At 46.0% G+C, this 15,812-nt stretch overlaps 1 protein-coding gene across 2 annotated transcripts in view; it reads right to left on the reverse strand.

Annotated features, from left to right (window-relative positions):
* Positions 1 to 280: 280 nt before the first annotated feature.
* The window catches only part of nova2 (NOVA alternative splicing regulator 2), an 88,762-nt gene continuing 73,230 nt past the window's right edge, over positions 281 to 15,812 (reverse strand). For both annotated transcript variants that reach the window (XM_069668361.1, XM_069668360.1), the window contains one exon: positions 281 to 12,184. In XM_069668361.1, coding sequence (XP_069524462.1) covers positions 11,162 to 12,184 — 1,023 coding nt within the window. In that variant the 3' untranslated portion in view covers positions 281 to 11,161. The remainder of the gene's footprint in view (positions 12,185 to 15,812) is intronic.

Raw genomic sequence — 15,812 nt, forward strand, 5'->3', positions numbered from 1 at the left:
CACCCCTTCTTGATTGTGATGCCTGTCAGAGCAGGGAGGACGGTGATGTGTGGAGGTGGATCAAACCCTGATTGTCGTGATCTTTTGACCTTCTCTAACATGTTGACCCGACTAAGTGAAGCCCTGTGATAAACTCTGAATGGAAGCACATTACCAGGTGCCAGGTTGGATCAACTTTTACTGTTGAGACTTACCTTAAAACAATGTTTCTACTGCATTATCAAAGTACCGTTTAGGCACTGACAAATGTGTGAGGGCTTACTCCTTAAGACTAAAGATGTTACTTTGCTTCAATGGTTTATTTTACCCATAACCATGTACAAATAAACAAAACCTTTACAGCTTTGTATGGTCACACATTTAGCATTCATTGGTCCATAAGCACTCCTCACGGCGACATGAAAACACTGTTAGAAGACACCGACATTGATTCTAGCATCGGCGTCTCAACGTTGCACTGACGTCACAAATGTACCATCCATTCTAACAGTTTCATTGCAAATCAAAATAGTCACATGCAATGATTGAAAAAAATTACATTACCTCATGTCACATAGAAAGTAAGCGAAAAGTTCCATCATTTAGAAATAAGTACTCTTCAGAGATTTGTCTCTTTCTTTTTTTTTTAAGTCCTAGACATTCTTTCAACAGCGTTGTTGGTCTCATTTGGGTTGTAAACATTAGTTACAGTGCCTCGCTTCATTCACCTGACTGGCTGTGTCGCGTCTCTCAAGAGAATTGGTCAATCAATACTATCAATCAACTGATCGAGCGGGATTGGTCAGTGGTCAATCAAAGGAATTTCTCATGGAAGATAAAGATAAATGATCGTCTTTGGGCTCAGTTCGGGGCGACGGGACACCAGAGAGAGACCGAAACAGACTGAACAGTAGATTCATATTAATATAAGACACCCTGAGAATCACAACTACCCCTCTGTCACCCCTCCTTCCTACCCTCTCTCTTCCTCTAGCTCTTCTTCTACGGAACGATCATAGTCAGGTGGGCGGGGCCTCGGCGGTTGAGGATGATGGTTGGTTGGTAGGTTGGTTTTTGTTGTGGTGGAAGCCGGTTGCCATGCAACAGGCTCCTTGGTGGTTGGCATGGAGACAGGTTAAGGTGGAATCTGACCTGGTAAGGTAGTATGCAGCACGTACAGTAGTATGAACAGTAGGATGTAATCAGCAGCTCTGGAGAAAAATACATTTTGCAAGTGCTTCTTATGCGGATTAAAGGGCCAGTCCGCCAGAAATCTATATATGTTTTACTCGTGGTATAAATATGCAGGTAGTTTCTGTTTTGTGACATCTTTCTTTGAGATTTCTGTCGCCCTCCCTAAAAATTGGAATTTATTTTTGGTGCAAAGAGTATTTAAAAGTTTTCATTGGACCTATTTACTAAAATAGTCCCAATGAAAACAGTTCTGAATGAGGTCTGTGGGTTAGAAAGAAAGGTTGCTTTCGATTCTTTAAATATAAATGTTTAATACTGTGAGCACCACAAACTAAATTCCATGTACCTCCATTGTTTTAGAGCCGGAGACAGACTCCTCAAAGCAAGAACACACAAAAGACTTTTATTTTGGGTGAACTGACCCTTTAAAAATCAAACACCTTGAGGTAAACTTTGAGAGCAACTTGAGGAGCGCTTCATTTCATTCTTGAGGTGAAAACACCACGAATGAAAGAAGGAAACCAAGCGCGCCTGGCGAGTATCTCTCCGCAGAGCTGCAGCATGTAACAGTAGAGTGTGACAGTAGTATGTTATCAATGGAGAACATCACATGGGGCTGACGTGGTGTGCAGCAAAGGATGGCGCGGGGGGAGGCGGTAGTGGTGGACAGTGATTGGTTGATTTGGTTGGTCAGGTGACTGAGGGGGGTTATGGACAGTCGAGTTGAGTCAGATCACATGATGAGGGTTTGCAGCTATAACGTCAGGAGGTTCCATCAGGAGGTATGGAAGCCTGACAGGTTTTAGCTTTTGGTGGACACTGGACAGAACACCCACCCTGACCCCCACCCTCACAGAGCCAGAACGCACGCACACACACACACACACACACACACACACACACACTCACGCGGACACACAAACAGACATGCACTCAAACATGACAGACACAGACACGTACACACATTTAGCATGTTTTGCATAGACACACACTTATAAACACACACTCACACTCATGACGAACACACATCTGCTCCCACATTTCACACACTCGACATGCACACACACGCACACACATGCACACACACACACACACACACACACACACACACACACACTCCTGCCCACCCCCAGACTTGCGATGTGTTACTGTGATGATGCAGAGTGTGGTGGAAGGTGAAGAATAAGACAACGGAAGACAGGTGATGCTAAAATGAACATTTATAATGACTGCTGTTGCTGTCGCAAAATAAGAATCCTTAAAAAAAGACCTCATATATATTAGCACTAGATTGCCCACTTCACTGGTAATCCACAAGTCAAGAAACACAACTCACTAGGTTTTTTTTCTCTTTACAAACACAATGCTACAATTACATTAAATATTCAATACTCTTTAAGTCAGTTAATGAATGTTGTTAAAAGCAACCACTAAAATACTAAAAATAAAAACAAAACAATACTAATATTAATTCACCTTTTTCCAGTCGTTCCCTTTTTCTCGTTGCGTTGTTATTTATTAATAGTATAATAATAATAATAGTCTGAGAAATAAATAGCTCATGTGGTGTTCTCAGGGCGATGGGGCAGGCAGCATAAATCAAGAGTGGAGCTCAGAGCAATGCGATGAAATGGTGGAGTCTAATCTCACGGTAATACTTTCAAAATGTCTCGGATGTACAGGCGAAATGTGGAGATATGCCCCGAGTTTGGCTCTGCAGGCGGCCGGATGTTTGAGCGCCCCCTGCAGAGGTTCTAATCTAGCGTTCTATGTCATGTAAACTAGGACTGTATTGCACAAAAGTTAGCAGCTCAGCGTCCTCGTTTGTAGCCCGGGAGGAGCTTTTTTTTTTTTCTTAAAAAAAGAAATCTTTTCCGTCCACCTCCCTGGGTTTCTTTTTTCCAACCTGGAGGAGCCGAGTCGAGCCGTTTTCCACGATGATATGTCTCTAACACGACCAAGCATTTTCAATAACTATGGCTTGATGATAAAAGATACTAGCGCCACTACAACTCACGGCTAGGAAACATCAACAAATGTACAAAAACAAGCCTACGTTGAGAATGGCTCGGACTACTTCTCAAGGTTAGTATTTTCATCGATGAGCACAGGTATCTAAAGAGTTGCTAGCCAACATGGAAGCTAAACAGCGAATACAGTAGGTAAATCAACACTAATAACAACAGCACAGGTTAACACAGTAGAACTAGCATAGCCGATTATACAGGCAGACCTAACTATCGGATACAGAGGATGAAGAGTAATGATCGTCCACGCGTCCACTAGTACCTCTTTATGCTGCCGGCCCCTCTCTGCTCAACACTTCTCTCTTTACAGCTCGGCAAAAATCTGACAAAATATTTACAATGAGAGAGAAAAAAATGAAATTGTGGAGAAACAGTTGCTTCGTGTTTTTTCTTTTTTTTTTGTTTGTCTGCATTTCTTTTTTTGGATGTTTTTTTTTTTCTTCCTTTCGTATGTTTTTTTTTTTTGTTCTTTTTCGACTTATATCTCAGAGAATTGTCCCCAATGATGAGCAACAAACAAACAAACAAAAAAATCCAATCATATCAGCTAGCATTGCACAGTCTCAGAGAGGTTTTGGGGATGGAATGGAGAGTTATCGTCCAAACAGTTGGATGAACACAGAAGGGGGGTATAGGAGGAGGAGGAAGAAGGTCAATAAAAGTTCATGAGGGGGTGAAAGTTCAAAAAGTTCAAGAAGACAGAGGATGGCTGCGCAGCTGACGGTGCGTAAACACTCCCCACACCACCGCGCGGGGCGGTGCGTGTGTCGGCGTGCGTGGTTTGGATGTTAAACGACAACAAAAAAAATCATCATTAGAAAATGGAGTTTTTGAATCTTTCCCATCGAGAAAAATCAAATGGAGCGAGAGCGAGAGAGGGAGGGGAGGGGGGGGATAGAGAGAGAGAAAGGGTGAGGGGTAGAAAGAGGGGGAGGTGAGGAGAGTGAAAGGTGCCCCCAACACTATGGCACACAATCAATGAAGTCCCACAGGCTGAAGAGATGACAGAATTAGGAAAGCAGCTGGCATGAGCGGTGGGGCTTTTTTAGGTAGGTTGAGAGGCAGGACAGTAGGTAGGTAGCCAACCTGCAGAGGGTTAATCCTTGTCGGGTTTAGCTCTGTGGGGGGTGGTGAGGAGGAGGAGGAGGAGTGGTGGTGGTGGGGGGCAAGGTGCTGTTCAAGTTGAGGCGTCATGAGCGACATCATGTTATGAGGGCGGAGCATGCTGGCTTCATGGGTGCTTCCAGGATGGATGTCCGACACACAAGAACAACTCAAAGAAACGCTTGGAATGGTAGTTGTTGTTGTTGTTGTTGTTGTTGTTGTCTTTTTTTTTGTTTTTTCCTCTCTGTTCTATTTTGGCACTCGAGAGAAGAGACTCGTGGGAGGCGGAGGAGGAAAGTGTGTGTATGTTTGGGCGAGGAGGAGGAGTGGGCAGTGAAAGTGCAAAAAGAGGGCATGGAAGAGTGTGTGTGTGTGTGTGTGTATGTGTGTGTGTGTGTGTGTGTGTGCGTGTGTGTGTGTGTGTGTGTGTGGGAGGGGTAAACAGGCTACACACAGAAATGGCATTTTGTTAAAACTGGTCTATAGGTTAGACAGAGCATACAGTACAAATCAAAAACCAGGAAAAAAACCAACAGAGAACGAGAAGAAGGAACAGAAAAACAGTGATATGACAAATGCAGTCTACAGTTGCTGGTGCTTCGATGGGGCCCGAGTTGGGGGAGGCAGGGGGGGGAGGTGGAGAGGGGGGAGAGAGGGGTCCCATAATATGTCATAGAGGTGGGAGGGTCAGTGGTGGGTGTGGGTGAGAGTGGGTTTGTGGAGGTGGCGGTGGAGGGGAGGGGGACTATGTCGAGGAGCCACACCCACTGAGAAGCGATGAGGTCACCTGGTGAGAGTTAAGTTTGCATTCCTCGACACATCACAACAATCAAAAAAAGGAAAGAAGAAGAAAACATGACTCGCCGGCTACGTCGCAGCACAGACAGCAGGAGCACGGAGGCCTGAAGCAGACAGACTCAGAGAGGGAGAGAGAGGAGCATGCACATCGAAATACACGCTGAGGAAACACCTACAGTAAGGCTACACATCTACAGTAGTCTCGCACACTGACCCCCCCTCAGCTCGGCCTGCCATGCACAGTAACAGCAGGACGTTTAGTGCAAACATGTCGCCAGGAGCAGAGAAGGAACTTCTTCTTTTTGGGGGAGCTTCATCAGGATACAAAACATGACCACGCTGAAAATACTGTGGTTGCATAAGAAGGAATGAGCGGAGGACAAACTTTGGCAACTTTTTCTTTTTTTTTTGACACTGAAGCCAATAAAGCATCGAATCGAACTGAAGTGGGAAAATAAAGAGAGAGCGAGAGAGAGAGAGAGAGAGAGAGATTCAAAACATTACCGCTTTGAAAACACGCTGGCAATGTTCTGTGTTGTTTCTCTCCCCGAGATCAGAGCCTTGGATTGCATATCAACGGAGGGAAAACACAATCTGTCCCAAATTCTGCAGCGGGGCGCCCGAGGGAGACCAGACGTGTGTGTGTTTTTCGGGGGGTATATGTAGGTGAAGGAGGGGGGGTTTTCTCCTCTTTCTCTCACACTCTCTCTTTACAAAAAAACCTGCCATGATAAGCGGGCGGGGCCTAAAATGCTCCATGTCATATTTGAGGTCAATAAGGTGCATATCAATGACAAGACAAGCCCGAGCTGTGAGCGTGAGGGGGGTCAAAGGACAGACAACAGAGTTATACTGAGAGCTCGACACAGCGCGTCGAGGGTTAGTAATGTTAGAGTACAAAAACACACGAAAACACACGAAAGCCTCTACTGCACGTCATGGTCAGAGGAGTGATATGCAAACTTATGCAGAGGTGAGTACATTCATGGACAATCTCAGTCTTCATTTGAAATTAAATCCTGATTTTTTCCTCTAAAGTTCGGCAGCAACTGAGAAATGTTTAGTACAAGCTCGCTCAGCAGGTAGCAAAATAGTCTTAGGTTTGTTCGAGAGTTTTATCCCTTCGAGGATGGTTCGACAACTCAACGACAAAATACTCATCCCGTGATGTCAGACACAGTTTGTGTAGCAGGACTCAACGCGGTCGAAAACAACGAACATCTGAACGCGTGTAAAACAATATCAAAATGCTCTACCCTTATCGGCATGCAAAGATTTGTCTCCGAAAAATGAATGACACACACTGCCTAATTTTTTTGTCGCTTCTTTTTTGTTTCTTTGCTTTTTTCCTTTTTTTTGTTCACGCTTCACTTTGATATCATGCAATATAGACGTGCAAAAAAGATAACATCTATTTCCACAAAATACATTTTCATTCTAACTATAAAAGGCTGTATTTAAGAATGCTATCAAGTCACATTTTCTTAGCATCGTTATGCTAACCTATCGCTATATTGATTTGTCTAGCCCCAGAGTCATAGTGCTGTTGCATTCTGGGACGTGTAGTTCCCAGAGGACTGGCTAACACTTGGCTAACATGGCGGTCCCTCCTGGTGTGGCGGGGACAGAGAGGGCTTAAACAAACTGCTTCCACACGGTGTTTATGCACCGACGTGTGGACGTCTCCCTTCATATGTAAATGATAAATATGCTTCATTTGGCACTTTTCACATTTTCTTAATATAAAAGTATGTCTCCTCTTATCTAATGTGAAATCAACACATTAAAGACCTATTTTGGCACAGGTTTAACTTGTTCAGGTTAGAATTACACTATTATTAACTTATCATCAGCTTATAACAGAGCGTGTATTACACTGCCACTTGAGACTTCAGCTAAAGGACAGATTTCGATATGTTTTAACCTTGTAGTTTTAGTACATCAGTTATTATTAAATAGCAGCATTTTCCACAAATTAAAAAACTCGACTCATGTAAACCTATTCAACATCTACAGGTAAATCCAAAAGCTCCTACGGCAGACAGAGGATAAAGGACAGGACAAGACGACATGCCACTACGTGTATTGCTTCCAGTACTCGTCACATTTTATATCGACCCCTAACATGGAGATAACTGAAGAGGTTGGCCGCTGTGTAAGAGACAAACCAAAGGAAGTCTTTTCTAAAGATTTAACTCATGAGATGAAGAAGAAGTCCGTCAAACTTCCATCAACTCAGCCGGCAACGCTATCGGGAATTTCACTGCACTTTTTCCACTGTAAACGTACTGTGCTGCATCGCAGGAAGTCAGAGCTGGAACATTTTTGGGCTGCAATTGTTGTGTTAAAAAATCTCCTAAAAGCAGCAAGTCAGTCCTGAAAGAGGACAACACAACACAACTTAGGCTACAGGTAAGAGCTATGTCCGTATCCTGTTAGTTCGTTCAACTTTAAAGTCAGTTTAATGTTGGTTTAGCCAATGAAATTACTGGAACATTCTTGTCTAAGTTCCCAAGACGTTCTTAGTTTGTCCGACCAACAGTCCCAAGCACAAACAATTCAAAATAAACACTGACATAAGACGATAAAAGCAGCAAATGCTCCCATATGGACAGCTGTATTGATCAGATGTTAGCTGTAATCTACCTGCCCCTAAAGCAAACATGTGTCCCTGACCTGTTGCAGCACGGTACCGTTCTACAGTGGAACAAAAGCACACTATCTTCCTCTCATCTAATGAAGTTTGTGCCACAAAATATCAAACATAACTCCAGTCAAACCCCATCAGTGCTGAAATATTCCCTCATGATATGTGTATGTTTTATGTCTGTGCAGCAAGAAGTTCCAAATCAACAACGCTTCTATTCAGTGTCACAAAATAAACGACAGAGTGTTTGTGCCCCGCGGCCTCAGCTACGACTTCCTCTGCAGGTGTGGTCGTGTTCTGACGCTGCTGCATCAGACGTCTCAGAGACTCGATCTGTGGTGTTTGTCAGGGCAAGCAGCAGACATGCATTGAATCGTAACACCAGACATAGTCACCCATGGAGCGATGTGGTAGGAGGAGAGGGGGGTGTCAGGATGGGAGTGCACTGGAGGACTGAGGACGGGTGGGAGGGAGGGTGAGGAGAGTGTGGATGGTGTTAGATGGGAGTAAAGAAGCCTCCTTACCAAGCTGTGGAGATAAACCCTCACTGGCGCTCCAACACAGAGTGACACATTCGGAGGATTTTTGGGTCGGATTGGTTTGAAAAGAATCAGAAATTTAGTTTGATCTCAGAGGAGTCTCCTCCCCTCACCAGGCGGTTTAGGTCAACAAATCAAATGCACCCCCTCCTCTTTTTTTGGCGTTTTACATTCCATCATGGTGTCCAGGGATTGGCCCATTGGATGTGCAGTTCATTATCAATTTATGAAAAAGACACAGCTGCGATAGAAAAGTGAATTTAGAATTTGTTCCAGTCTCTTTAATCTGTTTCTGGACACCTAACACTCCCCCCACATCCCACCCACCCGTTACAAAACACTTGACCAGGACAACAGGAAAGTAGAATCTAATTGATCTCAACTCTTGACCTCATTGATTGATCCTCTTCATCGACCTACTCTCTTTCTCCTCCGTCAGTATTCAGATATGATACGTGCGTTTCTGGTGAAGTTCTTCAGATGCATTCTACATATATTTCATATATGTTTGTGGTTTTTTTTTTCCCTGCCATACAAAAGCCGTCCAATCACGATGCCGTCTACAGCACACGTCCCTGACCTCACAGGCCGAGGGAGCCGCTCCCTCGCTTCACAGTGCATTAAGACAAAAATTCAGTGTACTCCGATTGTAAAAAACATAACACGACACAAACAAAAAATAACAACAAAAGAAACATCTTCAGCAGCCTCCTGGGTCTACAGCGGGCAGTGGACCTGTTGACATGGGGGGCCTGCAGTTAGCCGGAGGCAGAGACGAGCTCAGCTCCCTGGACGTATGTTGAGAATCTCTCCTGTCTGCCCTTTACCTCATCGGCAGGCGGACGGACGCTTGATAAGGGCAAAGATCAGCGAGGCTTTAATCTCCCTTACTGATATGCATGCTGCCTTTAAACAGCAAATCTACGAGCGAGGCAGATTTAGCAGTGGACCCCGGACGAACAATGTTCCCTCGTCATGTTTCAGTGTTTCCTCTTACTCAATGTTTGCATTTCTCAGTAGTACGTAGTGAGTCTTAAGTGCTCTATTTTGATCTGGTCTGTGGTTCGTCTGAAGGTTTGGAGACCACAGGCTGAAGCAGAACAAGTCTCAGCTCAACTCAATTATTCATTTCAGATACAATCTGACATTGTAGCTAAAGTGTAACAGGGAGTTTTACTACAGACGGAGAACAGCAGGGGTATTTTGCAGCATGAGCTAGGTTAGCTTAGCATAACAGGAGGTTTCAGGTTAATGTAGCTGCTAAGACGCTGCACTGCAGCCTGTGGTGTGAGTGGTTTACAGATGCTCATAAAGAGGTCTCACTGCAGTCTGCTTCGTAGATTTCATAGATATGGTGAATTCCCTTTTCTAGCACCAGATATGGCATCATAGTGTTTTTGTTTCAGTGTGTACGTGTGTGTGCGTGTGTGAGCGTGTGTGTGCGTTCCCTGTTCTGCTCTTTGACTGGATATATATAAGGTGATCCTTCACTCTAATGATCTTAATGCCTGGGGCGGCTTTCTTACTGGACTTAAATAAGACATATATTACACTATGTGACATTACTATTCATCTTCAATCCACTTAAATTAAAAACAAATCAAAAATAGTCTCATTTACATTCATGTCAACCTGAATTCACAGATAAAAAAGAATAACTGAGCTTTTTATGGGTGAACTCATCAATAAATAATGACGATGGTGATGATTCCTATCGTAATAATCAGGACAGTATCATTAACAGAATTATCACAGCAGACTGCAAAATATGCCACAGATCCTGTGTGTTTGCCGCAGCTTGCACAGTATCACTCTCGTCGTTTCTAGGTTTCGCACTACGTGAGGTCATCAGCGTGCGCCGGGGCTTTCTATCTCAAACACTAGAGCTGCGTATGGGGGGGGCGCTACGTGTCGTAACACCCCTGCGGCGCTGCACTGCTTGTGGGACACATCACAGGGTATAAAGGGGGAGGTGGGGGGTGTGCAAATGAAGAAACGCCCAGCTGATTCTCTCCCCCGCACCCCCTCCCCGATTTCACCTCACCCTTCCTGCCAGAAAGAGGGGACGAGGGGGGAGGTGAAATCATAGCTGGGGGAGGGAGGATAAGGTGTGGGGGGAGTTGAGGACGTTTCTTCTCTCACACACTCACCGGGCTGACGTTTGCAGTCTTGCTCATTATAAAACCCTTATAAACGGGGGTGGGGGCAAGTAGTGAGAGGGGCTTTGGGAGGAGGCGGGGCGAGGGGCTGAGGGGCAAATCAAAACTAGAAGAAAACAAAACCCTACAGGAGGGTGGTGGGTGTGGGCTGCAGGGGGAGGGAGGGATAGAGGTGGCTTCCATAAAGGATTTTGGGTTGGGGGGGGCGGAGGGTTGTACCCTGTAAATGTAAACCCTCCTCCCCTCTGCACCCGTGCCCCTCCCTCCCGCCCCCCACTTCCTGTAGCCTCTCAGGCAGTCGGCCTGTCTACATGGCATTCAGCTTTGTCCACACAATACACAAACGAACAAACAGACAGCTTAATTTACTAAACAAAACAAAACAATAAACAAAACAATAAAAAATCCCCAAAGGTCAAGACGGTAAGTAATAAAACCTTATTTACATGTTACACATTTTTTTCTTGGTTTTTCAGCGTGATAACTCGCTCCTCTCCCTCCTCGTCTTCTCAGCACATTTTTGCTCCGCGTCAAAAAACTTTTTTTAATAGAGAATACTGAAAACACGCAGAAGAAAACGGCGCGGACGATTCCTTCTGACATTCTTGCTCTCCTCTCCTTTTTCCATTCTCACTCTCACTTTTTTATACTCCTCCCCCAAGCCCCCACTCTTTTTTTCCTCTTTTCCTCCTCGTTTCTCATTGGCTGTCAGGTTTAGCCCACCTTCTGTGGGTTGGTGGCGCGTACCCCCTGCTCGTAGGTGATTCGCTGGCTGATCAGGTACTGTGCGGCCTGCGTGGCGGCCTGGGAGCCTGTGATGGTCACCTTCCTGTTCCGGGTTCCGGGGATGAACTCGCCTTTCTTGGAGATCTGGATCCGGGCGCCGGTCAGCTCCTGGTACTCCACTAGCGTCTTCCCTCCTTTCCCCAAGATGGCTCCCACCAGGTTTTCGGGCACGGCGATCTCGACCACTTCCTTCGCTCCTTCTGCTAGCTTCTCCGTGGCCAGTAGAGATGATGCCACCAGTGGCGATGCGGCGCTTAGGTAGCCGTTGGTCGCCCCTGTAGCGGCAGCGAGGGACCCCAGGGAGAAGCCTCCGAGACCGGCTGCTGGGTGAGCTGCGCTGGTGGATGCATCGCTAGCATAGGATGCTAACAAATTAGCTGCGGCCGCTGCTGCTGGGTTAGCATTAGCTGCTACAGCGGCTAACACCCCTGAGGCTGCAGCAGGGTTCAGACCCAGGCCCAGGGAGTTGGTGTTGTAGCCGTAGCTGGCCAGAGTGTTGAGGGCGGAGGTGATGGCCAGCAGATCGTTGCCTGAGAGGCTGGACATGGTGGTCGGGAATGCTCCGACTCCCGCCAGGCTGGCCTGGCCGAGCAGAGAGGAAGCTGTGGCTGCTGCAGCGGCTGCCGCGGCCGGCATGACCTCGGTGGAGTTGGCGTATGGGGAGCCGGTGGGGTTGGAGTTGGCGACGGGCCCGGTGATGTTGGAGTAGGAGATGTTGAGGCAGGAGGAGCTCTGCGGATCCTCCTGGATCTTCTGGACGATGATCTCCACAGCTTTGCGGTTCTGCTCGGGCTCTCCGCTGATGGTGACGACACGTTCCTGCAGGTTGATGCCCTCAGGCTTCTGAGATAGCTGGACCCACGCTCCAGACTGCTCCATCACCGCCTTGACTGTAGCTCCACCTTTACCGATGATCAGCCCCGCCGTGCTGTTAGGGACGATCAGCTTGGCCTGATGGGAGGGGCAGAGAAGGGGGGGGGGGGGAACAAACATCATTGATTATTGCTCTGAACATCTCAGTGTACAAAATATAATCCAGCAGCATCATAGAGAGGTACACGTTTAGACGTGTGTTCCTTCATCAATCAGAACATGTTCTGGAGTAAAATCATGGATGGAAGGAGCAGACGAAGGAGCAGAGAAAGACAAAAGTAAAGCGAGCCTTCCGACAAAGACACACGAGTGTTACAGATTTGATAGCGTCAAAAGAGACACACCTGTGATGCTACGACTAATCATGCATGACAACAACCCCTCTTGAACTCAAAATATGCAGCGCTCTGAGAAACGGAAGGAGAGTTTTTCGATGCAGATCTGTGATGAAAAATCGTCTTTTGTCATGCTAAACAGAGTAAATCGGTGCCCACATCTCTCAGCTCAGAGTCGACTTTAAAGGCAAGGTCAGTGTGAAAGGACTCAGTCAGGAGCTGCTTTCAGAGGCATCCTCGAGAAAGACGGGAGACAAAAAGAGGCAAAGAAAAGACGCAGAGCGAGAGACCGAACCATGTTTGAATACTGAGTTCCTGATGTGTGCGCGTGTGTAAGTGTGTGTGTGTGTGTGTGTGTGTGTGTGTGTGTGTGTGTGTTTCAGCAGCGTAATGACGTCCTGAAGGAGAAAGATCTGAGATACACATACAGCATAATGGATCACACAACGACAGCACCTCCAGCACCTGAACACACAACTAATAAACCGTGTTTTCTTCTTCTTCTGGTTCATAAAGGAGAAGAAAGAGGAGAAAGAGATGAAGTGCAAGTCGGTGAGAGAACAGGTGACGGAGAGGTAGAGAGGTAAACAGAGTGGGAGGGAAGGATGGACGAGAGAGAGAGAGAGAGAGAGAGAGAGAGAGAGAGAGGATTTCTAAAGAGGCTACTTGTGTGAAAAAAATAACATTGACTCCCAGGGGTCAGCGTTGCCATGGAAACACAGCTCCAGCATTCAAAGGGTAGTGAAAGGGAGTGAGGCGATGGCACACACACATGCACACACGCGCACACACACACACACACACACACACACACACACACACTCTCTCCATGTCCAACCACAGTGCAGTATATTATACTTCACATATCTGCATGTGTACAGGATGTATCATTGCTATTGATGATATAAAACACTGTGTTCAGCAGAGTTGATCAGAAACGGGCTTTGGTTGATTATCTGCACTTATTGGAGAATTGATCCCCAGCACGCTGCTCGTCCGTGGGAGACCATTAACCTGATCGGATTCTCATGCAGCATTTCCACCCAAGCGTGCAACCGAGGTGCAACTAAAGACGCGTCTGTATCTGGGTTTCTACTTCAGAGTCGAATCCTGCCGTGTAGTGTTGTGATCCGATTCTTTTGAATGGCACTTTGGTGCGAACGACGGGAACCGAGTCGTAGGTGAGAGCCGTTCTTTTTAGAGTTTCAGAATTTCACTGCCCGCCCCACAACCACTCCCCTTTATGCCGGAAATCAATATAAAATTATGAAACAATAAATCAGTTAATCGTTTATGATGTATCTATGATGTTGTTTATGTTTAAATGATGCGTTCAACATAACGTGGTGTGATTGGTGAAAGTTGGATTCAGCACCACGATTATTATTTCTCACAGTAAACAGTCAAACTGCATCATGAAGGCAGAGTTAGCTTAACAAACAATATAAAGACTCCAGATTAGTCCAATAATATAGCTACAGGTTTCTCTTTAACAGACACATTTGAACATTTATATTTTCCAGTTTTGTGGGACCACAGAAACACAGATTTGATGCCTGGAGGTCTGAAGCACCCTGATGTACGATGTGTTCACTGACTCTGTTAAAGGTGGGGAGTGATGCGTCACACCCTGCTGCAGCACTGAGCTGCATGAGGCTACAACACATCTGCAGCTTGTTGCAACTAAATCTGCAACCAAAGATATTCAAAATGTTTTTGTCACTTTTCACAAACAAGGACACCTGCAGGAGATGCCATCGACTTCTGCTGCACATCAGCAACGAGAAAATAAATGTCTGTACGAGAGCCGCACTTTCTCCTCTCAGCATTGATCCCTCTGCAGAGAAACTCTTGATAAAACTACCACCGCTATCCGCCTTCCAACTGAACGTCCAATATTCATATTAAGAGCTGAAAGGAAGAGAGAGTGTGGGCTGGAGAAAGAGGAGGAATAGCTGAAGAGATGAAAAGACATGGCCTTGATGAAGCAAAGAGGACGATGAAATGAAAGGGACAGAGAGGGAGGGAGGGAGGGAGGGAGGGGAGAGTGATCGACTGAACAAACAGAGAGAACATGTCTGTTTGTCCATGTAGAGAGAAATAAAGAAAGAGGAAAGGAAGGGAAATAAATCCAAAGAGGGATCAATTTAAGCTACAACAGGAAAATGCGAAGGACATTCTAATTACCTCCCCTCCCTCCCCCTCTCCTCCCTCCCTCCCTGTGTTTGCTGCGGTTTCCAGCTGAACAACATTTACACGGTGTGATCCTCGATGCAGCGGTTTGTTGCCACATTCCTCGGCTCGCTCTCTGCACCGCGGCTTTCAGAGGCGGAGGATGAATTTACATAGAAATAGAAAATTAGTAAGAGGCGTGCAGGAGGGAGCCGATAACACGAGCGACTTCAAACCTGCAGACGGCCTCAGATACTCCGCTCTCGCAGCTCTGAGTTAAATATTAGAGCGTTATCGTCCTCTGTGAGTGTTTGTTTGTGAGGCTCTCTGTGGGATTAACAGGTGCGCCGCTTCTCCTTTGTTCATTCAGCTTTTCTCTCTGGAAGTTTGGAGTCCGTTTGTATTGATGAGTGTTGTTACTGTGAGGCGTGCACACAGCCAGGCTCCTTCAACACGTCTGTTTACGTCCTGCTGCTATCAGAGCGTCGCTACAACCCGCTGCCCTGCAGATTAATGAGGGAGCAGAGTGCTAACAACGTGTGAACACGGCCGGGGTGAGACGCTCTGTGCAGCTCTCAGGAGAGACTGGTTAGTCACGTCACCTAATTCAGAGTATTATTAAAGAGCAGCTCCAGTCATGTTTTAAGACATCTCCTTCATTAAAATCCCTGAATCTGCATAGGCCCCGCCCACTATGTATATTTTTAACCGCCTCCTCTGTCGCAAATACAAAACACGTCTCTGCCATCGTTTAGTGGCAACTTGTTGAACCTTAGCTCGCTTGAAATGTAGTCATTAGTAGTAGTAACGTTACTTTAGTCAGTAGTGAGTTTGACGATGACAGTTACAGCTGGCTCGTGCACTGCGAAGTGGTTGCCATAGGTTACACAGGTCCATTAACGGGATTGGCACCTTAGGTTTGTGACGTCACAAACCTGCCAATCTGAACACGTGTTGTTCAGCCTGTCCTTGGTACACTGCAGGTTAAAAGCAGACAGGCCCAGCCATGGAGATGACTGCTCATGTTGTCCCTGATGTGTCTTGTAGCACATGAAGAACACTACATGGAGATGCCTACAAGGTTAAACTCTGTCACTGGAGGGGCTCTTTAAGTAGGTCTTGAGATCGAATGAAATGTTTTAATATGAAGTGAAAACCTCATGTTGTCACATCATCACTCTGTGATATCATAAAAACAG

Source organism: Semicossyphus pulcher, unplaced genomic scaffold, assembly GCF_022749685.1.
Source record: "Semicossyphus pulcher isolate SPU_LCO1_2020_fin unplaced genomic scaffold, fSemPul1.0.p SCAF_19, whole genome shotgun sequence".
In the NCBI taxonomy this organism is placed as follows: domain Eukaryota; kingdom Metazoa; phylum Chordata; class Actinopteri; order Labriformes; family Labridae; genus Semicossyphus; species Semicossyphus pulcher.